Below are 24,830 nucleotides of genomic sequence, written 5' to 3' on the forward strand. Positions count from 1 at the left end.
CATCCTCTGTGTCGACTAGATGTTGATCAATGCTGTGAGTTCTGGTATACCCTGGACTCTCACTGTTTTCATCAACATCAATTTGTTTAGGCGTTGTTGCCTCAGACAGTAGAGAGTATGATAACGTAACTGTAGGAGCTTCTTGTTCCTCTTCTATTGGACATTTTGTAGGATTTGTATTCAATTTTGCCTTTGTTGTATTTACACATGATTTGGTTGTTGTTGATTTTGTTCTTTCTGTAGCAGACGTACCACTTGTAGATTTGTGACTCTCTTTGACTACAGGTTTGGCTGTGGCGACCTTGGTTGTTGAGGTTTTTGAAAGCGGTGCTGACTTACTTCCACTTGAGCTTTCACCGCTGTTGTCTTGCTGAACTTGCAGAGCTCCTTCTGATTTTGGTCTTACCATTTCTTCTCCTGTCGACTGTATTGTCCTAGCCTTTGCAGTCTCTACTCTTGGAGCTGGTCCTTCTTTTGACTTTTTTATTACTGTCTGTTGTTTCTGTGTGCTGACAACTTTACTACTGATGGTCTTCTGCCCTTTTGTTTGATTCTTGGGAGCCTTTGCTGGATAAAGCAGTTTCTTCAGGTTTTCTTTTTCCCTGTGTATGGCAGACATGAGTGAAGCCGTTGTGCAGGGTCTTGACAGCAAGCCTTCAAAGACACGATACATCTTGTGCAGATACTGCCTCAGGGTTTTATTCTCGTCCTTAAGAACTTTGTTTTCGTCGACAAGATCCAGCTCTCTCTCTGTCCCCTTTCCCATCAACGTGTCGTACAAGAAGGAATAGTCGCATCTTAGAGCTCGGGTAAAAGCCTTGAAGGCGTTCGGTCCTCGAGTGACGAGGATGTCAAGAAACTCCTCTGCTCGCTCCTTCCTTGTGGGTTTTGCAGTGATGGACTGGAAGTGAGAGATGGTGAGAATGTTGTCTTGTATCATGTGTGAACGGATGTCCTCCACCCTTAAGGACTCCACGATAGCCACACGGTTCTTCCGAAGGACTTCTCTGTGTTTGGCATTCATCTTGGTTTGTTTATGCTTAAAGAAGTATGAACATTTGACAAAAAAGGCTTTAGAAAACTGTTCTGAGTGATATAGATTTAAGTATAAACTTTCACATTTTATGAACATGCAAATGTTTCACACTTTGATTTTGCAGAAAAGTTTTTTCCTCCATATGCCTACAACCCATAAAAGCAATACCAGGTAGTTGTTTAGACTCATGATCATTTGTACTACTGTAACAGATATTTTTTTACAATTACATGTCATCTTTAAATTTATACAAATTTCATTGCAATAGGAAGGCAGTCTTTGAAGGAAATATACTGTGTGAAAGAAAGAAGTCAGAAAGAAAACTATGGGAGCTAGGAAAGCTAGCGATAAACAGGACTAATAAGTGGAAGAGTTGAAGAAAGACTGACTGCACGCTGCTGCAAGATATTCAGAATACAGCAGGAGCAGAACACAGTAAACTACTACTGTGACAGTTGGCTGTTTCTGACAGCTTGCAAAGGATGTAAAAATGCTGGAAAGGGAAATATATAGCTGGAGCCAAACAAATAGCAAGACTTAGTGTTCTAGAGAGACCATCCTTTTTATACCACATCCAGAGATGTACATGTATGATTTACAAGCACATGATCAATCAGTTAATCATCCAGGGATAAATCTTACCTTAAAGTTTCCTGTGAACTGGAGATCAAACTTTGTGCAATCCGGCAGCAAACATCGTACTTATCTGTACTTCTGCGTTGCCAGAAACAAATGCGAGTTTGTGGGACACAAACGCTACAGTCCTGTACAAACACGCACAATGCATTCCTACACCTGTCCGTAGGTACCGCTGGCAATGCTAACACAACCATTATAACCTGTGCGGCAGTTTCTATGCCTTACCCACCACTTTGTACAGGAGCTATTAATCGTGTGGTTGGCAAATAACAGCAAACTGTTCCTTTGGAAATGTTTGATAGCTTCAATGTCCACTCTTGTTACCAAGGTAAATAGTATGTCTTTTCAGTACAGTCTGTATTATGCTATTTTTAATTAGGAAGAAAAAAAGGTGTCAAGACCCTGACTTTTTTAATACGTCAAAATTGGTATACTCAGCCACGAGTTTTTGTTCACTTAGTTTGCGAGTTTGTCAGCATGTTGACATGTTGTGTTTTTTTAAGAATCTGGATTTGACCGTTGTTTATGTTGCTTAATCGTGAACAAATATTTGTCAATGGTCAGAGCTACCACCACCATATGGTTACTCAATCACCAGAATCACAATTGTACTTATTTATAGAGTCTGACTTCATCGAAGGGGAATAACATGGATTAGTTGTTGTGTAGAGTGCTTGGATGTGTTAAGGATGCTGTTATACAATAAAAAATAACTTACAGCGATTTCTATAATACGTTTGTTGTGACTTGAGGCTTTTTATCTATGTAACTTTGTTTTTTTCAAATACAAATACTAGTATGCTTGAACTAATGTAAAAGGCTATGTACATGTACATGTATGTCCTTGAAAAAGTTTGTACGTAGTTGGTGGGGCAAGAAGCTTTTGGCCCAGGTTGCACACTGTGCAAACTTGTTCAGAAAATTATTTTGCTGACTGAATACTAATAGTCCCTTGAAAGTATTCCAGACCTCCAAATTATTTCCAAGGCCTACTCACCCAAACATGATTCAAATCCATTCATTTATAAGATTTTGTTAATTATAAAACCATAAAACAATCAACCAACAACAAAAACATGATGAAAGAAAATACAATGAACTTTAATTAATAAGATTCAAGAATGCTGTCTTGGAGTCAATCGTGAGAAATGAATCATACCTGCTGACTATAGGATTTGTATGTTACACTTATTGACTGTTGAATGTTGATTGGTAATGTGTGTATTTACTCAAGTTAAAGCTGAAGTTCATTCTGCTCACAATTCAGGAAGACAAAAAATGTATACAACTGTACATTCGAATGTTACAGTTAGTACATTTTCTGACGAGTCTTTTCAAATGGATCTGAAGTGTTCACTTGAATATTTTCCTTTGGTGAAACTGAAAGAGAAAGCCTTATTGATCTCGGTAAAGTTTAGCTTGTGAAGAGCCATTCTTCCACTGGTCGTGACACAAAAGACAGAGTCTGACATGTATGCTATTTACAGGTTCATTGTGCCAGGGAAATTCCTCTAGCTCTTTTCAACAAGTAGTGTACAATGAACAGTGGGCTGCAAGCCTTTGGTTCGGGTGAACGACACAGCCGGAACAAAACTCATGGCCTCTAGTTCCTTCGGCAGGGCTGCTAACCACTGTACTACATACACATGCTACCTATCTGGTGTTCTCCAACCACTCTTTGGTTGCCTTGTTGTACTTGGCTGCTGTACCTGTACCCGTGCTGCATATTTTGGTCCAGATGGATATACCCCAGGAGCTGTTGCCGGTCTCTTATGAAACCATTCAGTATCTTTTGAGGTTTTTCTAGGTGGTTCTTTTTTGTTGTCTGTTTGTACAGTACTGCCTTCCATTGACTGCTTTGGAGAGCATTGACCTTTCAAGGGAAAAGTGCCTGTAACTTCTGATGTTTGCATGTTAGACTGTAACTTTGGTTTCTGGAGTTGCTCCCTTAGAGGTAGATGGTTGGCAGGATGGTCAATATGTTTTTCAGGTTGTGTTGTAGGTCTCGTTTGCTCTTTTTGTACCCCTAGGCTCTTCTCAGCAGCCTTCTTAATTGGACAGGAGTCTTTCTTATCAGCTTTGACAGCCTTCCTCCCACCCTTACATTGTCCCATGTTTGTCTTGGCTTTGGTGCTTTCTTTGTCAAGTTTCTTGTTGGCCATCTTGATGTACAAATCTTTTTGTTGGATATTCAAGTCTTTTTGTTGGTCCAATTTTTCTTTTAACCTTTTTTCATTAGCTATTAAGCGATCTACTTCTTTGTTTCTTTTCTTTAAGAGAGCTTCTAGAGACTTGATTTTCCCTTTCAATTTATCTATCTGAGCACGGGTATTCTCATGCTGAAGATCTTTTTTCTCCATTTGGCCTTTCAATCTTTTGATTTCTTCATGAGCATTCACTATCTGTGCATCCTTTTCTTGCATTTGCCCTTTCAGCCTATTGATCTCAACATTGGCATTATCTAGCTTTACGTCTAAGGACAACTTCTTGATGAGATCAGCACACGATGTACATGTACATACATGTATGTATGAGGGAGAGGGAGTTTGATCATGATCTGAAAAAAGATCAGCTAAGTGAGAGTCAATCCCTTTTAGTGCTGTCTTGAACACTTGAAATGCTCTTGGTCCTGCAGTCTCAAGAATTTTCAGAAATCTTCTTGCTTTCTTTTCTGTCGTCTTCTCAGAGTTTATCATTTCCCAATTATCTTTGCTTAAGATGCCCTCTTGCCACAGGTGGTCCTCAATGTCACCAACCGACAAGTCTCGTACAAGAGCCACATGGTTCCTCCTAAGTTTTGCTATGTCTGCTGGGTCCATCTTTAGCTGCATGCATGGAAAAGGTCGTCACAAAAATATAATGAAGAAAGGAAAAGATTATTGACTCTACATGTAACAACAAAACAACATTACCTGAAACAAGCAGAGGAATATTCAACTTCTATCTTGTCCTGACTCCATATCTGTATACATTAAAAAAAAATCTGTTTTCTAATGAATTTTTGCATGCTAACAGGAATGAAAGGAACAACTGAGGATTCATAATTTTGAAAGGTAACAATGGCAGTTAATTGTGCCATGTTTCTTCCTGGTGGTATTGTGAAACCTCCTCCCAACCTAGCCTCTATAGCAGGCTCTCTATGGACTTTTTTGGCACTTTTGCTGGCCATTTCTTTTTGTACTGGGTCGCTGATTGCTGGCCTCTCTCATAGCCGTCCATTTTAGAGCCTGCATTTTTTCGGCGGTACAAAGTCATATTATAGAACGATTAGGGCGATTATCAAGGAGGTGCGAATTCCCTGCCTGCCGTGGACGGCTAATAAACTGCACGTATCTCCGCCGGACGCGGACAGTGCGCTGTCACGCCCCGTGTGCACTGACCCGACAATTCTCTAACGGTTTCGGGGTCAAACTGCTTTTTAAAAACACAGAAGTGAAACTTACCAGTTCGACGTTCTTTCGGTATGTCCGACGCCTTTGCTCGGGCGGAGCGCGTTTCGCGTGACATATGGGGGTTTCCCCATCTGAAGGATGGCCAAGCTCGGGCCCGAGTTGTAAAATGCTTGCAGCCGACATGCGAATTGCCTCTCACGGAGTTGTGAATTATTCCTAACGTATGTGTTAATAGGGCAGATGAATGGCTAATCGTTTTATAATATGACTTTGTACCGCCGAAAAAATGCAGGCTCTAAAATGGACGGCTATGAGAGAGGCCAGCAATCAGCGACCCAGTACAAAAAGAAATGGCCAGCAAAAGTGCCAAAAAAGTCCATAGAGAGCCTGCTATGGAGGCCACTCCCAACCACGCACTGAGTTAAACAAAATTAAACCTTAGTCTCATCAGAGTATAAAAATTAAGTCTGCCAGGGTAAGAAAAGGGGAAGTAGTCTATACTGCGGGTACAAATATGCAAATACTTACATGTACTTTGCTGTATGAGCTTCCACAAATCCAGTTCTGAATAAGTTGTTATTCACCACCAATGCAAGTACACATGTACTTTTAAACCGTAAATTACATTCTGAAGCTTCTGGTAAGTTCGGATAAGTAGTTTGACGCGTTGCCATATGTTAGGGGTACATGCTAACTTACTTTCTGTACGTAGGGTAGAGGTGGGGTTTTCCAGAAGTCTAGATAAAATTTACAAAGCAAATAGTGAATAGCTATGATTCTTCTTGCTTCAAATAGTTCAAATAGACATTCAGTTAATGTTCCCATAGCTCTCTGCCCCCAGGTATTTACAAATGTTGTATGTAAATGTGCCCTACGGGTTCCGGGTCAAATATATGGGGGCGCAGCAATATGACAGAAGTGCATGGTTGTCTCCCTAACCTTTGCCCCCTATCGCTTGATAATTTCCTCCATGCAAAATGGAGGAAGAGTAGAGTTTTTGGCCTGTCTGTGCGCGTGCGTGTGTGTGTGTGTGTGTGTGTGAAAAGTGAACTTTTTTTAGTATGCTGCTCCCAAAGTATTATATAGTATTACCTGTTTTTAGCTCCAATGTAATATGCCGTCTAAAATAAAAACGTACCGTGCAGATTTTGAGGCTGAAAAAATAAACGTGCTGGTGTGTTTATTTGAGAGGTAAGAGTACATGATTGTACAGTAAATTAATGTAGTTACTCATAATAGAACAATTTTGATGACAGTATGCTCTTTATTCATTTACTATCATGAATCTTATACTTTAACTAATTATCTGCCCCTAAAGTTTCTAAATATTATATGAAAACCATGATGATACAAAAACATTGCAGCAACTGTAGAGAAATACAAGAGATAACTCATTAACTGTTTTTGATAGCAAAGATCAATAAATCAATACACTGGCAAATAGATACAGCTGTTGATACATTTCACATTGTGGAATAATTATACAGTTGAGAGAAAAGCTCACTTCAAGAGTGAAATACTAAATGCTAAATGTAGTGCTGCATACCTAAACTTATGTTCAGGATCAGGTCCAGACTTCAGAGGTTCATGTTCGTATGTGTTCTAGACAATCATACATTTGTACTTTTTTCCAGATACGTGACATAAAATATAAGTTGCAATTTGAAAAAAAAAGATACATGCAAAATGATAATATCAATTTAGCAATATTCTATTTTTCACATGACTACATGCTTTCCTAGACTTTTAATTCATAAATTATCTAAGTCCATTTTTTTACCATTTCATGATCTATTGCTCAACAATGTATATTGCAAGTAATCATGCTACCTAAAACTCTACTTTAAATTTACAGGTCTTGATTTAACCTGTAATTATTGTTTGTACCATTGGATATTTTGCCATCAATGACTTGCATGTACATAGTCTAAAGAATTCCTTGTTGTTTTTGTTAATTGCAGAATATACAATTTGAACCTTTTGGAAGTAATATAATTTGATAGATTCCTATAGTTACCTGACACTATATATACAATTATATGTAATACTCATTAGTAAGACTACATAGAACTGTGTAACTGCTTCTCATAGTAATACGTAGTTTGTACACCCAATCTATAAGGTGCACTGTCTTACATTATGTACATGCACACATTGTACACTCAGTATAGCCTCCTTTGCAGACTTCTAGCTGTGGTAGCTTTTATTTCTCGAAGGGGGGGGGCTGATTTGCAATTTTTAAAATGTTGAAGTTCTCTAATACTGGGTGAGGTCTGATAGAAATCTGCAATGAAGACTACATCATTTACAATGTGTACATGCAAAATATAGAATACATCCAGTGTTACATGTATTACATGCAGTTTCTATAGTATGTACATTCTGATGATAGATTATCTTACAAGTTACAGTCAAGTCTCTACTAGTAAGGCCTTCTATATTAGGCCTTATGTCATACCTGTGACGCGAAAACGTTCGATACGGTTGTTCCGGACCGGATGGTAACTTTCCGTACGGCCCGGGGTTATCACACGGGCTCCATTCGAATAAATCGAACTGTTTCGAGTGGGCCGAGTACGGCGCCATCGAAAGTTCGAATACCTGATTTGGACGTTGGAACATTACTGGTGCAACGCTGTTTTGTCGAGGGCACCAAATTTGTTCAACTTCTGGCGCATTTCGCATCAAAACAGTGGTTTTCTCAGGTGGGTATGACATAAATAAAATGCAACACGGTGTATTCCGCATCACCCTCGGTCTCAGCCCTCCCGCGGGTCGGATCACCCGACCCGCGGTCGGGCTGATACCTTGGGTGATACGGAATACACCGTGTTGTATTCTATATTTATGAGAATCACAAGCATTACAACACATGAGTTTCAGAAGGTCACAGAATATGGCATTGTTTTACTTGGTTGTTGTGTAAATATTGTGACACTTTAGGATTCATTCATTGGAAAAATGGTAAACATACTCTCTAGTTTAAAGTAAAGGAGGAAGTGAACTTGAAAAAAACTCTTATTTCAAAGCACAGTATCCTCTTAAGGTTGCTAAATGACATGTTTATGGTTACTTCAAATAATTCCTGTGTCTGTCGAAATCTAAACCCAGATCCTTATGTCAATAATCAGCCATATGCCAAGAAGCGGAGATTTAGTATTATAATGATAACCCCTTGACCTTGTAAAGAAATTCTATTACAAATTTATGACAGTGGCCTTCTGCGCTATGATAGGACTTTCATACTTCAGACATATTTAATTTCGGTCAAGAAGATTGTCAACAGATTTGACGTCACTGGGCTTGAGAACTCAAAGAAGCCATGCCCTGAAATAGTCTGCAAATTGTATTCAGATAATAGTTTCTTTGATTCCCTTTTCTCTATTGTCTTCAGACGGTATTCCGTCTTCGTTATCATCTCCCAAAGAGTTCACTGCCGAGTTAGAATCAACAGGACTCTCGGTTTTGGAGCCTCGTTTTTTCTTCAAAGACTTCAGCGAGATGTTGCGCCCAGGAAACTTGTCTAGATTGACGGCGGCGTCAAGTTCGTCTTTCATTTTCTCTTTGACCGTTTGGAGTCCATCTTGCACAAGATCGATGACCATGGACAAGAAAGTCAGACCGGTCATGATCCAAACAATCACAGCCACCTTGTACAAGTAATCGTAAAATACGTCTACTCCCTCTAGCTCATTCACAGTGGTTACCATATCCCCGAATCCTATCGTACTTAGAGTTATAAACACATAGTAAATCGCATCCAGATAATTCCACTTCTCTACAAGGGTAAAGATATACGCAGGGACAAAAAAGAAGGTTCCGAAACCTATTAATAGAGTAATGAGAAGAGTGGCTATACGGATGACGCCGGGGTTTCTCGCCAGTTTGCTGACAGCAGTCTTGACTTTCTTCTCGACCCAACGGTTTGCGTCTCCCAGCTTTATGCCGATCCCCGCCAAGAAGAAAACCGTGATGGGAATCCCGATGAGGGCATAGGCAATGCAGAAAAGCTGAGAGAAGAGAGAAGAGCAGAGAAGTTGGTGGGGATCTAGTGTTTTGAAGTATAGGATATGGAACATAGTGCTGCAAGGATTGCTGAAGAAGAGATTGAGACAATATAAGAGATTAGCTTTGGATTAGTACAGGGCTGAGTGTAGAAAAGGTTTATGGACATGAGAGGATTAAAGCAATATCAGCTTAAGGTGCACTCTCACCGCACCATGCTTGTGCCACGTTTGCGCCACGCTTGTGCCACACTTGCGCCACGTTCACGTCACGCTCGCGTCACTGCGGGGTTTGAAAGATAAAGAACTAATTTTCTTACTTCTTGTGTATTTTGTCATCTTCTAATTCATACTTTTATGTATTATGCAATGTCTAAATTTAATATAACAAAATAGTGACGCAGTGAACGAACCCCGCAGTGACACAAGCTCCACGCAAGTGCGGTGAAATTTCACCTTTAGGAAGAGAGTAGGTTGAGTATGAGTGCTTTTATTTGCATTCAATCTATACTCTCACAGTACATTGTAGGTTGCTTTCTAACTAGTAGAGAGATAGCAATTCTGGCTACTAACGTATGATACTACATCAGGTAAGAGTTTTGATGCAGATTGTTTTGTATGCCTGCAGGGAGGATAAGCATGTCACTACCAAGCTTAAGCAATGTTGCATCAGAGGACTGAGAATATTAAAAGTGCAGCTACGTTATAATGACTGTTGGTAAAAGGCACAGTTTACAACACAGGATATTAGACTAAGTGTAGCAGCATTTGCATTGCACATCAAAGGAGTATTCAAGTTGCGGCGACAGCAAGGAGTTGTACATAGAGCGACATGGAATGACAGAAGGGATATTCTACTGATATTAAGAAGTTAAAATTCTAGTCTAAAGGCACTAGACAATATATCTAATGTCAGATCTAACTTAACTGTTATGTAGCTGTTCCATATATCTATGTAATACTAAGATCATTCAAATTGTTCTATTTAGTTATAAAAGTTGTACTTATTTCTCTCTAGAGACTAATTTTCATACATAATAGCTTATGATATCATGAAAGGCAATTCTTTAAGGCACGTTCTGCATACACAAGTTGCCATGCTGATGACTGCTATACATGTATAAACAATGCAAATTTTGTGCACAGATATAAGCCAAAATGACAGATTATCATAATTCATAATCATGACAGCATTCAATTCTACTGAGAAGGAAGTGTTGCTATCCAGTAAACTTAGTACATCCCACAGAATTGGTCAGTCAGTCAAGGACATCATCATATGCCAACACGACAATGCAAATGCGACTCAAGCAACTGTAAAACTTATCTTAGTTGCTGGAGTAAGTTTTGCATTGGCTATCCCATCACCTGGATGTCTAACCTTCATCTTCGACGTATCCTACAGAATAGTTTCCCTGTCTGGCCCCCACGCCATCCCCCTCTCCTTCTCCATGGTGTCGTAACCCGAGCTTATGTCTGGCGCACTCTCCGCCTTCCCCTTCTTTCCTTTCCCCTTTCTCTTCAGCATCTGCGGCGTACTCAGCCCCTTAACGCTACCGGCCAGACTGTTCCCGAACTTATCTAGATTGACTCCGGTCGCGACGTTTTTCAGGTTCTCCTGCATTTGCTGCTGCACCTGTTTCATGGCGTCGGAAATCAGATCGATGATGGTCGCTAAGAAGCTCAGTCCCGTCATTATCCAAACGATGACGGCGATTTTGTAGGCGTAGTCGTAGTAGATGTTTTCGATGTCTTGTAAGGTCGTCACCATGTCCCCAAACCCTATGGTACTGAGCGTTATGAACACATAGTAAATGGCGTCCAGATAGGTCCAGCCCTCGACTATCATGAAAAGGTACGCGGGCGCGAAGAAGAAGATGCCAAATCCGATGACCGTGATTAGGAAGAGGGTGAACGAACGTAGAACCCCCGGCCACCGCTCTAACACCTTCAGGGCCCGCTTGATTTTCTTCTCGCCCCAGCGATTGGCATCGCCGAGTTTGATGCCGATCGCTGCCAACAAGAAGAAGGTGACGGGGATGCCAATGAGTGCATAGGCTATACAGAAGAGCTGTGACACACAAAGACAGGACAAAATGGAGGTTAACATACAATGAGAAATGGTGCTGTCCTTAAGAGAGCATCTCACTGGAACTGTGGCACGTTGGCAGCCATTTCACAGAGCGCTAAATGAATTTGAGACTTTATTTGAAAATCCATTAGTGACGTGCCCTAGGGATACAAAGGAATTCCACGGATAAAAAGGAATCCTTTACCCCTTGTGTGTGTATCTGTCTATTTTAGTCATACATGTACGTTTTGCAAGATATTTCTGTTACAAAGTCAAGAGTAACACATCAAGTTACTAGGCACAATGATGCCAGCGTACCACAGTACAGTGAAATATCCCCTTTGAAGTGTTCATTGCAGCAAGTGAGCAGCACATACTTGATGTACTTTCAAATTAATTCATTGTACATGATTATTCAATGTATCAACTGTTAGGGTTTCTGACCAAATCTTGAAAGGAAACTGGATTAAGTCTAAAGGCAGACAAAACTACACCTAGGCTCGGTACTGTGTATTACTAATAATTTGGAGAAACCTCACAGAGAGGGTTCCTAGCCTAGGCACTTATAGGCAGTTGGGAAGTTTGCATCTATTTTTGTAATGCCTGGCACAATCTGATGCAGTCCTGTGAGATACCCTCTTCAGCAACTGAAGTAGTCGCTTGGCTACCGATTCTCTTAATGGTTACAGGGCTAGTCCGCAGAGATAGGTCAGGTGTCAACTTTCAGGGCCATAAGAAAGTTTAATGATTACCAGTTGCTCTAAGCCTCAGCTAGAAAAACTATTCTTAGATTCTAATTTGTTACTTTGAATGTACTGAAATTATAGCTTAACTTTTAAATATGTACTATACACTTTTGTATGTCTTGTGTGGAGGTGCTTGAATTGCATGCAAACACATGCACAACTTTGAATACACTCAAGCAAAAAAAGCCACATGAAAAAGCCACAGTAAAAGAAGTAAACAACACCAGAGCACAATGTATAATCATGGCAACATGGCATGAGTCCACATCGTGTGCATCTATGTCTAGCCTGTTGGGTCTGTCAGTGCCTTTTGTTAATGTAAATTCAACTGTAAATCATTTTACTTAATGCATGGGTCAGAAGGGCAATAAAAAACACATGACTGGCAACATAGCTCATCAATAATAGATCTATCAACTGTCCTTACACATGGTAAAAGATTATTCTTAAAAGTCAACTGAATACTAGTCTACTCAAAGTAACAGTTATAATGAAGTCGTAATGAAGTACATTTTTTGTATTTGCAAAATTCGCGCCACATTCAGGGCCATTCAGATTGGGAATTCCAAATGGACCTTATATCCCCTTCACACAAGAAGGAATGAGCCAAAATGCCGTCAGAATGAAAATTCTTTTCTATTCCTGGGAATTCGTAGTGTATTCTAGAAATTCTCACTGCATTCCAGATATTCTTTTGGCCACATGTATTCGGGCTGGATTCGAAGTGGCTTGCTGTTTCGGTTCTCCATCGAATGAGATAAGACTGTTTCGAATGATGTTGGAATGCCGTAGAATGCAGTCATACTGCAGTTAGAATAGTTAGAATACTCTTAGATCCACTTTGAATGCCATTCGATATTTCTCCACTTCGAATGCATCTCGACAGTTTAACATGTGGAAAGCTTTCGGGCCAGCCAAAAGAACGGGTACAAATACATTTTGTAGCTGGAATGCTGTGAGAATTTCTGAAACACACAACAAATTGCCAGGAATTGCTAGGAATAGAAAAGAATTTTCATTCCGACAGCATTCCGGCTGGTTCTTGCTCTTGTGTGAAGGGGGCTTAAACAATGTTAGTCCAAGATCATTCGACCCATCCAGGCACTGTTAAACAAGCACCTTACCTTTCCAGGATCGGTCTTTGGTGTGATGTGGCCATACCCTATAGTGGTGATGATGGTTCCACAGAAGAACAGGGAGTCAAAAAAGTCAATGTAGAACTTTGTTGTTGTGTTCACCGACTCAGCTGCAAGGATAGAGAAAGTCAAGGCAATCAAGAAAACATTAATAATGTTACGTCGATGAAGATTAAACATCAGAGAAGGATAGTTGAAGATTAGAGTATGAAAGACCAGTTGCTCCCAGATCACTTCAGTGTCACTGACAAAAAACAATAGATGTTTGAAATCAAAATCATGTCCAGTTGCTTGTGCAATGAGTAAGGGACCGTACGGCATTTAGCGAGGGGGGAGGGCCGGTCGCCAGGGGGGGAGGGCCTAGCAAAAAAATATTTTGCCAGGGGGAGGGCCTAGCAAAAAAATTTTGACTTGGGGGGAGGGCCAAGCAAAAAAAAATAGCTTGGTCTCGAGCAAAATTTGTCCCTTAAAATCCAAGAAACTGCATTTCAGAGGGTCAAGATTTCAAAATTTTTCTGGACCTCCGCAAGGAATCACCCAAGGTCGGCGCTCGGGACACAGTGAAAATGCGAAAGGGAGGGGGCGGGGCTTATGTATCGCCCTCGAAAACCTTTTTCACTTACAGAAATATTAAACTCTAGATTAGTCTGCCAGCAAAATTTACCCCTGGCGTATTGCCCTCAAAATGTAAGAAATGGCTTTACAGAGCTCGAGGGTAAAGATTTGCAAATTTCCCTGGATCCCTTGACGTGACCAGCCTCGCGCCTTTGGTGACCGACATCGTGATAATGTGTTCGTGGGGATTTAATTTTGTATTTCTAAATTGAAATGCCATTAGTTAGCTTTGTTTGCCAGCAAAATATTTCCCCCAAACTTCAGGAAATAGCTTTTAAGAGGGTCAAGATTTCAAAATTTCCCCCGGACCTACCTTGCGATTCTTCATGCCTTTGGCGCCAGACATGGTGTTCGGAACGTCGTTCTCAAAAACTTGAAAACCTCGTGTTTTGTTTTTTTCATAGAAATGTCATTTAACCAGAAAATCGTGGCAAAAAAGCATCACGGTGGCATTTTTAAAAGATCTCCTGCAAGTCTGCGCTCTCACGCCCGCGGCGGCTTGAGAGAGGCGACCAGTCTACCCCGCCTACAGTTTTGGTTTTTTGAGTCGAGTCGTCATTTTTGTTGTTATTTTTTCCCCGATTTACCGTAAGTTATTACCCCCACAGAACCAAGAAAAAGTTCGAAATATACGTACATTGAAAATAGTTTCCGTCAAGCCGCTCTGGCCCACGAGCTTGCAATATGTAAATTAAGGGGGCGGGGCGCGCGCCGCTTCGTGGCGCAAATCTACTCGAAATCCAGGTACAAATGCTTTTTAGGTGTTGTTTGGCTATCAAAACAATAAAATAGCTTTTATAAAGCAAATATTTATGCCTCTATTAAGCAGATATTTTGAGCCATTCTGTTTTCCTTTTTACTGAGAGATCTGCTTCTCGATGAAAATCATGAAAAAGCATGACGCAAAGCACATTTCCAAATGGGAGCGCAGTGATTTATTGGCGTCTTGAATATTTTTTCAAAGTTGATAGGAGGGGGGAGGGCCTAGCAAAAAAATTTTGACTTGGGGGGAGGGCCTAGCAAAAAAATTTTGACCTGGGGGAGGGCCTAGCAAAAATTTTTTGACCCGACCCTCTGGCGACCGGCCCTCCCCCCTCACTAAACGCCGTACGGTCCCTTTCTTTTTGGCACGTCAATAATCACTTCCACTAAATTAGGAATTATTGGACCAGGTGTTGTTTTCTGTCAAACCATATATTCACTTCATAAGGCTCCTGTACTACTATAGGGTGATTGCTGACTGACCATTGAGATTAGCCATTGAAAATTGGATTTGTATGATGGATTTTGTAACTAGAATATGTTGCATGATGAAAAACTATTTTTTTCAAAAGACAGCAAAATATAAAAATTCTAGAAAGATTTGCTCTTCATCTATGAAATCCGTTGAGCAACCTGTCACTGATGATGCCAGTGTTGGACAAGTTTTCTAAAATTCACTTGTCCTATTGGGCAAGTACAATTAAGAAATCTACTTGGCCCAAACCAAATTTTCACTTGTCAATCTAAACTAACTAATTAATGACATTTTTCTTCAGTTAGTGTAATGTATGTTCACTTCATCAGCAATGAAGTTCTTTTATCATTGGCTCAATTTTTCCATGTTGACCAATGCCTGATACCATGGCTGTGAAAAGTAACAAGTCTATGACAATCTCACTCATTGAAAAATCTTACTACCTCGATCGGGCAATTGGGGTAGGTCATTGCACTTGCAAGTCGGTACTTGCACTTGCCCTGGATCGGGCTAGTGAACTTGTCCAACCCTGGATGCCAGACAGTGTTTTTGATACTCTAATGCCTTGATATGACTGTCTGGCATGTTGACTATGCAGTGTCATACCGATGGATCTAAAGAGTGACAGTTCGGCTGATTAGGAAATTGTTGGGAGGTCAGAGGCTTCAGTGGCTACATCAATTCTAAGAGACAGGGACTGTCATATTTTAAGATACAGCATATGCCAAACTATAGTTGTTGACAATCTGAACAATTTTACAAGCTCCCGGAGTATGAATGATGATGATGATGATGGACTGTGTTTCAAATGACTGTTGGCATTTGCATTTGAAACAGACTCTGGGGAAAAATTTTTTTTCAGCAAGTATACAATCAAATGTTATATAATATTATGCTACTGATGAAATGGCCAAGTGGTAAGACTAGCAAGAGTGTTAGCCTTGCAGTTGATAGGTCATGAGTTTAATCCCCGGCTGAGTCATACCAAAGACTTTATATGGTAGATGCTGCTTTCTCCGATTAGCATTCAGCATTTGGAAAAGAGTATCATGATAATGTTAGTTGAATACACACCGTAATTTACCAGATAAAGCTACAGAGATGTACACTCAGCGGCCCAATGCACCATTTTGTGTGGGAAGGACTTTTCTTATTATGCAATAGCCATACTCTTATTATGGTACATTTCATGTCAATGCACATGTACTACATAACCCCAGCAATAGGATAATAGGAGAATTCTTTTTACGCATCCAGTAAGTACACAGTCATGTACTAAATTTGCTTACGTTTCCTGATCTTCATCAGAGCTTCTAACTGAAGTTTTACTTCATAGACATAAGGTCATACATGTAGACAGGGAAGACAACAGGTGGATCCGGTGGATCAAGGAAGCGATCTGGATAAAGAAGTTAACCTCAGTGATGAACCGGGACGAGGGGGGACACTTGCTTAGCCACATTTGGGATTGTTTTTTTGCTGCAAAAGCGCCACCTTCATCGGCTACATATAGCGGCAAGAAGCAAAACTCCAGTTAGAAGCTGTGAGGAAGATGTCTGAGAGATGTTGAAATGTAAGCAGAGTAAGTACTTACAGAATGTGTAAAAAGAATTCTCCTTTATCCTGCATTATACCAACCTGATGAAATTATTTTCAGAATCACAATCATATTATATTATGATATTCTTGCTACTAAGAATTCTACTCAGGGCATGTTCATTGCTCCAACTTGATCTTGGTTAATGCTGAGGTTAGCATGCTAAGGGTTAAACCACAAGATTCAGTAAACAGCCCAACCCATAGAGACATCTGTCCAACTTCATCATCTGTGCCATTACTATTTCTGTATTTACTGCAAAACCAGATGTCTGAGACTACGTACTATAGGCCATGTTCATTTCATTGTATGGATGACATCCTCTGGGAACCCAAAAACTGATGCGAGCGTGCGAAGAAAAAAGTGTTTGGCACAAAAAAATTGTGATTATGTATCTACTAAGTGGTCAGGAAGTTTGAACAAATGACTGAGCATACAGAGTATTGAATTCCGAATAACAGATTATACATTTTTGTTCTTTCACGTCTTCATCTTTGACATTGGAATTGACTTTCCATAGATACAACACTGTGTTTTCCGCATCAACCGAGGCACCAGCCCGACCGCGGGTCAGATCACCCGAAGGTCGGAGGGTGATCCGACCCGCGGGATGGCTGGGACCGAGGGTAATGCGGAATACACTGTGTTGTATTTTATTTATATGTCATACCCACCTGAGAAAACCCATGTTTTGATGCGAAGTGTGCCAGAAGTTGAACAAATTTGGTGCCCTCAAACAAAAATTGATACAACAGTAATGTTCCAATGTCCGAATCAGGTAATCGAATTGCCAACCGTGCCGCACTCGGCCCGCTCAAAATGGTTAGATTTACTCGAAGGAAGCCTGTGTAATACAAACTTTGAGCCTGTGTGATACGGAAAGTTATCACACTGCCTGGAACAGACGTATCAAACGTTTTCGCGTCACAGGTATGACATAATATGATAATATTAATTAAGTATCTATTTTCCAATATTTTTTCAATTTACGCATATTGTATTTGCCAATTCTGCAGCCGCAGTACAATTTACAGTTTGGCCGAAAATTGGTTTTTTGAAAGGGACATAATGTGATGGCATCTATGCAATCGAATCAACATGGCCTAGATATTCTATATAACCAGATGTCTGAGACTTTAAAGCACCATAAACCGACTTGTGGTGCATTTTGGGACGTATCATTTCCCGGTGTTCTAAGGTCAGTAATTTTTATGTGACGTTTAAAATCAAGCCACGTTCCCATATATGGATACAGAGTTGTCTCTGTCATTCTTTCCTTAAGCTTGTTGTTGTACTGTACGCACTATGTTTGAAAACAACATTTCAAACATCGTGCAATGCTAACGAGATCACAATTTTAGGGTTCATAAAGCACAAGACTTCTATTTCTTTTAATGGCATTACAATTTTGCATAATTACATTTCCATGAGGCCACACCAATTTAATTTGTTGGGTCTCGGATTTAAGAAAAAATGTAGAATATGCTTAACTGTAAAAAACCTAATGAAAACAAAACCAAAAGACCAGGTTTATGCCTTGGTGCACTCAGTTTTATGAAATGAATACACTCACTGTCTTTTCCTCCCTGCCTGTTGCTTTCATGATGTCGACTTGCTATGTTTTGATATTCAAAAATCATAGAACAAACAAATAAAATTGGTATGGACTGATGACAACTTCACAACATGTATTGGTGTTTAACACAAAAACAAAAGGCTGTCAGATGCATCTATTTGGCTATTTACTAACTCGGCCAATGGCTAATCATTCTAACTCAGCCCAACAACCTTGTAAACTCGGCCCATAGTTACATGATCCTACATGTAAACTAATTAAGGCTTGACCCTTACTAGAACCTTAACCCTGGCCGTGTTGACCGGGATATTGGACAGACTTGACCACAGGGTATTATTCCGAGTTCACTGGGTTGACTGGACTGAATTCCAGGCCAAAGGCCAAAAGGCCAAATCGCTCTGATCTCAAAGCAAAAAACAGCCTTGAACATTTTGCACTTATGTCAAGCTTGAATCATAATCCCATGAATATTATTTCAAGTAATATCCAATATAATTCAGTAATGTTCAAAAAGGATATTTGGCTGATAAACATTCATGGCATGAACTTGTGTCTCGTGTTGTAAAATATACTTTATATTTAGGCCACATACTAGCCTGGTGTAATTTTAGGAAATTGGCCAATTTTGTTGTTATAGTAAATGGTGCACAGTGTACTGTGTGTTGCATATTTCGTCCTTTGCTTGCACCAGCCGGGTTCTAGCCAGCGTCCGTCCTTTGACGGTATTTTGCTGCTCGGGGGATGGACATAAATTTTGTCCAGTCCGTTCTCTATTATGGACAAAAAATCGGCATGTAAAGATATCAACACAGAATGCAATTGAACCAAGCAGAGTATTCAAGCAAAATTTGCCCCTCAAAATGCAGGAAATAGCTTTTCAGAATATCTAGATTTCCAAAATTTTCTAGGGGGCGCATGCCATTGGACACCTCTAGGATCATTGTACCTTTGCCGCTCAACAGAATTTCAAAATTCAGGGATGGTAAAAAATTCAGGCTGGCTAGAACATTGGCTGGTGCACTTTACAAGGGCAACATGTAGATGACAGACTGAGTACAGATCTCCTAGATAGCCCCATACATGTGTGTTATCTGGCTCCCTTTTGTACTCAGTCCCAGCTATTCTGTTCTAATGATAACTCAACATATTATTATGTGGCCTCTTAGCTGGTACTCAAGTTCATGGTGATTGATTCACATACATGTAGTCCAAGAAATTTGGAGAGTGAAACAAAGCTTCTATTGGATTGATCCTTTAGAATTTCGTGTTCAAGATGTTTTAGAAAGGATGGGCAATGAAGAATTTAATACAGCACCTTTGATATAGCAAGTGATTGAATTTGCCTTTCAACGACAATCATTGGAATATTCCACAGTTACTGTGAAATGTCAGAAGATCTCTAAAATCTGTAAAGGCTTTTTTGTTAAGTCTGAATTCAGTTATTTAATAAATATAACAGACATTCAGGGTGGGTCAAGTTTTGTTAAAACAGCCATAGAGTATGAAACCTGCTCGCAAATCAATCAATGTTTGAAATATCAAAACGACGTTGACACCTGTTGCAATAAATCGTACAGAAATATACAGGGTACATACTCTCCATCTCTACTTCAGATCTCATTAGTATATCATTCTGTTAACAGTGGTTAAAAGTAGCGAGTGCGTCTCCTTTTTAAGGCCTTCTTTCCACTAGAGAGCGATCTCTGAGCGACCGTCGATTGACCAAAATTGGATCTATGTGACCCTTGAAAGATTCCTTGGCAGTGGTAGTGAATTTATAGCTACATATATCTGCAAACTTGTCTACCAGACTCTTTTCCAGACTGAATTTTCCAATTTGTCATCGTATTTTCTAACTGTATTGAGTTTTCATTGCAAGAACCGATTATTTTCTTTTACAGATACTAGAAGAAATCAAATGAGTTGTACAAAAATGCCATGTTTATCCACTTTTGCCAAACGTCTGCAGCAGATGCCAATCGTAACAAGATGAATCTCATCTTGCTAAACAATTACTGGAAAAGTTTTATTCTAAAATGAAGATTACGATGGAGGGAAATGAAGTTTAGACAATAATCTGTCTGTCTGGCTACCAAGACTAAAGCAATGGATTTGTAATTGATGAATGTCGCATTCATGATACCAATGAACTTTTGTGGCGATGAGTTGAAAGTGATGGAAAAGTCTTCACAAGTACTATTTGACTCTGGACCAAGAAGCCGTGAGTTCTAATCCCGGCTGTATTGGTCACCCAACATGCTCGCTACTGAAAAGGTTGCAGCTTTTAGGACGCACAGGACTATGGGTGATGGGTGGGTACCGGTGTACCGGTACAAAACCGTTTTTTCTTATTGGACCGGTAAAAAAAAAACGGACCTGAAAAAATTTGGAAGACTGGATGTTGGACTGATCGGAAAATGAACAGATTATATGATATATGATCACTGGCATTCACACGTTTTGGGGCTTGGACCTGGACCTGGACCTGATCCTCTGAACCGGACCTGGACCTGAATTTTTTGTACAGGCACCCCTACATAGGACCTAACCCTTGGTCCACTGTTCATTGTGCTTGTCCAAAAGCTATATAATTTTAAATTTTTAAATTTTTCTCAAACTCTATTATAATTAGAATAAAAAATTGAAAAGTCCTTTCTTGGGGTATGAAGTAGTCAGTCCAAAGACTTCGTGGTTCTGTCTACTAATTCGCAATTTTATCCGCACGTAACCTAACGTGACAGGTCAGAGCCTGAACATTAGGGAAATCAGGGATGAGGAATGAAATTACTTCAGCTCCAGTCGCTCAATTGTCCTGGCTTTTCGATCACATCTCACTGCACTTGTATGTCAGGACCTGGCTGGGGATCAGTTGTAGACAAAGCCATTGGACAAAGCCAACTGTCAGAAGAATAAAATCTTCTCGGCCTTAGTCATTTATGGCAAATACCACAAGGAAGATGCGATTTCTCTCTGTGATTGTTCTGTCATTACCTTTTTGTTTCAGGTGCGTCATGTCATTAGTTTAATTTGATGGATGGTTTTACAAATTGTCTTTCTCGTAGGATTTCTTAATTAAGTTCCTCTAATATGTATTTTGTCTGGACTGATGAATTTCTGACACAATGTTATTACATTGTAAAAATTTCAAAAGATGATTTTCAGGAAATGTTACATTTGTTTTCTGGCATAGTCTTTTCTTGTAGTTGAATGATATGGCAATCCAGTGACAAAGTAAATTTGTCTATCAGTCATAATTATAATTACAACGTAACATTCAGCATTGAAAATGGCATTTGATTGACAGGTGTCATTATATAATCATGTTGTGCTAAGTAGGATTACCCATATCCTGAATAGCCATTGGTTATAGTTATATTAAGCATTGCTTTCTGTACATTTGAAGAAATGGGCTAAGCACTGGTAGATTTGCTTGTAAGTTATTTGTAGGATATAATATTTTATAAATTTGAGTTATATTCTAGATATCAGGTTGCTCTCCGTATCTCAGGGCCCTTAACTAACTCGTTGTGTAGCTGATAATGAAAGAACAGAGAAAAAGGTTATTACCTGGTTACAACTGGTTAAAACAGAATCTATCTAGTACTACTTCATCCATGCAATGCTGCTGATTTATTTTCATCAGAGTTGTAGTTAAACATCATTTTCAACTCGTAAAATGAAAGGTAAAAAATAAGATATAAAGATATAAAACTTACCATATTTGACATTCACACTTCTGACTTCATCCGCTGCATCAATCAGCCCAAGTAACTCCTGAAGAGATATGCTCAGGTTTTGATGGTCGCTAAAGTTCTGCAGTACTCCTTCCAGGTCTGCTCTCTTTGGTAGCGTGGCTGTCTCGTTCACAGGGGGGCTGAAGGCCTCCTCCAACACTTTGAACACCGCTGCTCCAACCAGTAAGACAGCGATGTAGCTTATAGCCAGTCCTAGGAGTGCTTTCCAGTTCATTGTTGCTCGCTATGTTACTTTGCAATGGCGAGAAAACTCAGAAAGCAGTTTCACACATCAGACTAACAGTTGGGAAGAGATGCAGACAAGCCTGCCATAGTGACACGACAGTTGGGATGATGAAAAAGTTTGGTCACGAGATGTCAGACAAGGCACACGTGAGAACAGAAGATCACATGCGCCCTCTTGACTCCGCGAGTCTTCGCTTTTTGTCAACAGTGTTTTGTCGCTAGGCGAATCGCCATCTCCATATTCAGTGGCGGACTGTAAGGCAATGCCCCCAGCGTGGCTTGTGGCAAGCACCCTTGCTATGAGGGCTGTGATGGTTTAGAAGGGCTATACCAAAGAAGTAACGGGGAATGGAATACTTTGTGTATGTATCTGTTAGCAAGATAGAGAGGGCAAGCAGTCGTAACTATGCTATCATACAAGTATTCATATTTAAGCCCATAAGGGCATGAGCCTGTGGTATTCCATTCTTTAAAGCGATGTTGTAGACTTGTTGATTGTAGTGTTGTTTAAAACGTATCCTCCCTGTGTTTGCGATGGCACAGCCCATGCGTGTCTATATGTAGATGTTATTCGGACCATATCTGGACTTGACTGAGATCCAACACCAAAATTCCTGACGGAAAAAAATTACAATGATCGTAAATCAGACTCGACCTCACCTCACCCACCAAATGACTGTACGAATACACAATCAGAAAATGAATCATCTTCATAATTTGATTGTCTGTAGCCCGCCACAGTCACAGAAGTTGTGTAATCAAGTTTCTATCTGTTTTTATTCACCGAAGACGATCAAACTCGTGACAGCGTGATTTAGATGCAGTCTGTTTGTTTTAAGCGGACTGGTTTTCGAAATATTTCTTTGAAGAGTCGGATACCTTTTATTATGATTGCTGCAAGTTTGCTTTACATTGTTGGCATAGAGTCGTAACATGTGCAGGGCATTGCAGAGACATAAGTAGAATTTTACCCAAGAGGATTCGGACACTATTATTTATTCAGTGCATGTATCTAGCTATGCCACTATGAAATAACAAATTATGATCGTAGGATCAGCGACAACTTTATATGTTCTTCTATGAGATCAAATTTCCCACAATAAGAGACTGCAACGTTACTCTTTTGAAGGCAATGATAATATTATTGATCAGAATTATACTAGTATGTCTTCTTATATGTGTATTATGAACTTATCACATAACCCACTGTTTTCAAATCATGGTAACATGATACTTTAGGAATCAAATACCAAGTTCAACACGGAAAGACAAATAGATATGTCATCATAATCGAAACAGTATTTAAAAGGTTAAGTTAGATAAACAATGTCAATATTAAGTCCCATAAATTACCAGGGAATAAGTACACTTGGAGTGTCCACTGTTTTTATAACTTACAACTATCAAAATTTTGTATTAGTGTTCAAGTCTTTACAATGATATTGACACAGAAAAACATACATACATTTATGATTGTATACAATGTAGTTCTATGGACGTGCTGCTTCGGGAATGTCATAATTGTGATGAATGCTGCCCCTAGCAACCCCAATGTGACCCCACTGCCACAGTCAGACAATTGGGAAGACTTACATGTGGGTAGGGTCCTGGTATTTATAGGGGTCTTTAAGGGGTTTTCTCTGCTATGCTTCTACGTTATCATGAATACAGTATTTTTCATGACCGTTCAAATAGGAAAAAAGAACAACTTGTTAGAAAATGTTTTTCAAAATGTGGTAGAATGTTATGAAGGGACATAAGTGTTCAACCAGAGCGTGAGATCGGGTCTTCATGTGGCCTGTCTCCTGTCTATGATTGACAGCACGGTTGTTAGAACATGTGTCATTCCTCTTCATCATCATCATCCAGTCTCCCTGTCATCAGCCTGGGTAGGGTTTCTGCACCACCGAATCCTACCCTGCATAACCAGGGTAGCTGTCAGGGGGTCCTTATATGTTCCGACATTGCAAGGTATTAGATGTCTGTGTCTTTTTCTGTATCCGCAACTGTTTCATTTAGGTTGTAGAAAATTAGAAGAATCTGTATCAGCTTGTCATCAGTTTTGGTTGCCTTCATGCCTGGCATTTTTGTATGTGTTGAAAATAACAGTGGAGATGTACATGTACAGTGTAGAAGCTTAATATATAATAAGTCTATTGCAGCTATTTCATAATAAAACAGTTCAGTTATGAAATGCAGTCCTGTAAGTTTGCTTACATTAATAAGAAGATGCGAGGCAAAAAGGGAATTTGTCACTATGGAATCAACGTGTCGGACACTTACAAGAAAGAAAGACGGACTACAGACTTCTTTATAGATGTTGACATTTTTTGGTGGTTTAATAGTGCTTACAGTTTTTGCAGTGACCTACATGTACTCATCAGCTGCAAACTCGGGACTACGCCGCTTTCTCTCTCTTGCAAAATTAAGTCCCTGTGAATTTAAAGACATTTAGAGTACCGGGTAGTCCTTGTGCAAGCTTACAGAAATACAGATTATACATGTATACATATATATATATAGGTCAGTTCCTGCTACTTTGCTAGCCTCCATTGGAGACTCTCTAGGGCCTTTTTTTGGCTCATCTGACTGCCGGACCTGCGGATAATATAACTTTCATGCGCTGTTTGCATGCAGGCTCCGCAGGGCCGGCAGTCAGAAAAGGCCAGCAATCAGCGACCCAGTACAAAAAGAAATGGCCAGCAAAAGTGTATTATGAGCCAAAAAAAGGCCCTAGAGAGCATGCTATGGAGGCTAACTACATGTACTTTGCATGGTCATTGGAATCAAACGGTTCCTTC

At 39.9% G+C, this 24,830-nt stretch overlaps 2 protein-coding genes across 4 annotated transcripts in view; one reads left to right on the top strand and one right to left on the bottom strand.

Moving 5' to 3' along the window:
- Nucleotides 1-24,830, top strand: part of LOC118425649 (calpain-10-like) — a 110,925-nt gene that overhangs the window by 22,363 nt on the left and 63,732 nt on the right. The window lies entirely within an intron of this gene.
- On the bottom strand, nucleotides 7,914-23,126 carry LOC118425651 (potassium channel subfamily K member 2-like). 3 transcript variants are annotated; one of them, XM_035834628.1, is made up of 4 exons: nucleotides 21,766-23,125; nucleotides 13,013-13,134; nucleotides 10,453-11,142; nucleotides 8,942-9,077 (listed from the first exon to the last, which is right to left on the bottom strand). In XM_035834628.1, exons 1-3 carry the CDS (start codon nucleotides 22,016-22,018, stop codon nucleotides 10,471-10,473), a joined length of 1,047 nt encoding a protein of 348 aa, XP_035690521.1. In that variant the 5' UTR covers nucleotides 22,019-23,125; the 3' UTR covers nucleotides 8,942-9,077; nucleotides 10,453-10,470. The 3 variants fall into 3 exon arrangements, with proteins under 3 accessions (XP_035690523.1, XP_035690521.1, XP_035690522.1); XM_035834629.1 differs by having other exon boundaries at nucleotides 8,948-9,077; nucleotides 10,440-11,142; nucleotides 21,766-23,126; XM_035834630.1 differs by lacking the exon at nucleotides 10,453-11,142 and having other exon boundaries at nucleotides 7,914-9,077; nucleotides 21,766-23,122.

This window comes from Branchiostoma floridae, chromosome 11 (genome assembly GCF_000003815.2).
Source record: "Branchiostoma floridae strain S238N-H82 chromosome 11, Bfl_VNyyK, whole genome shotgun sequence".
NCBI classification, from domain to species: domain Eukaryota; kingdom Metazoa; phylum Chordata; class Leptocardii; order Amphioxiformes; family Branchiostomatidae; genus Branchiostoma; species Branchiostoma floridae.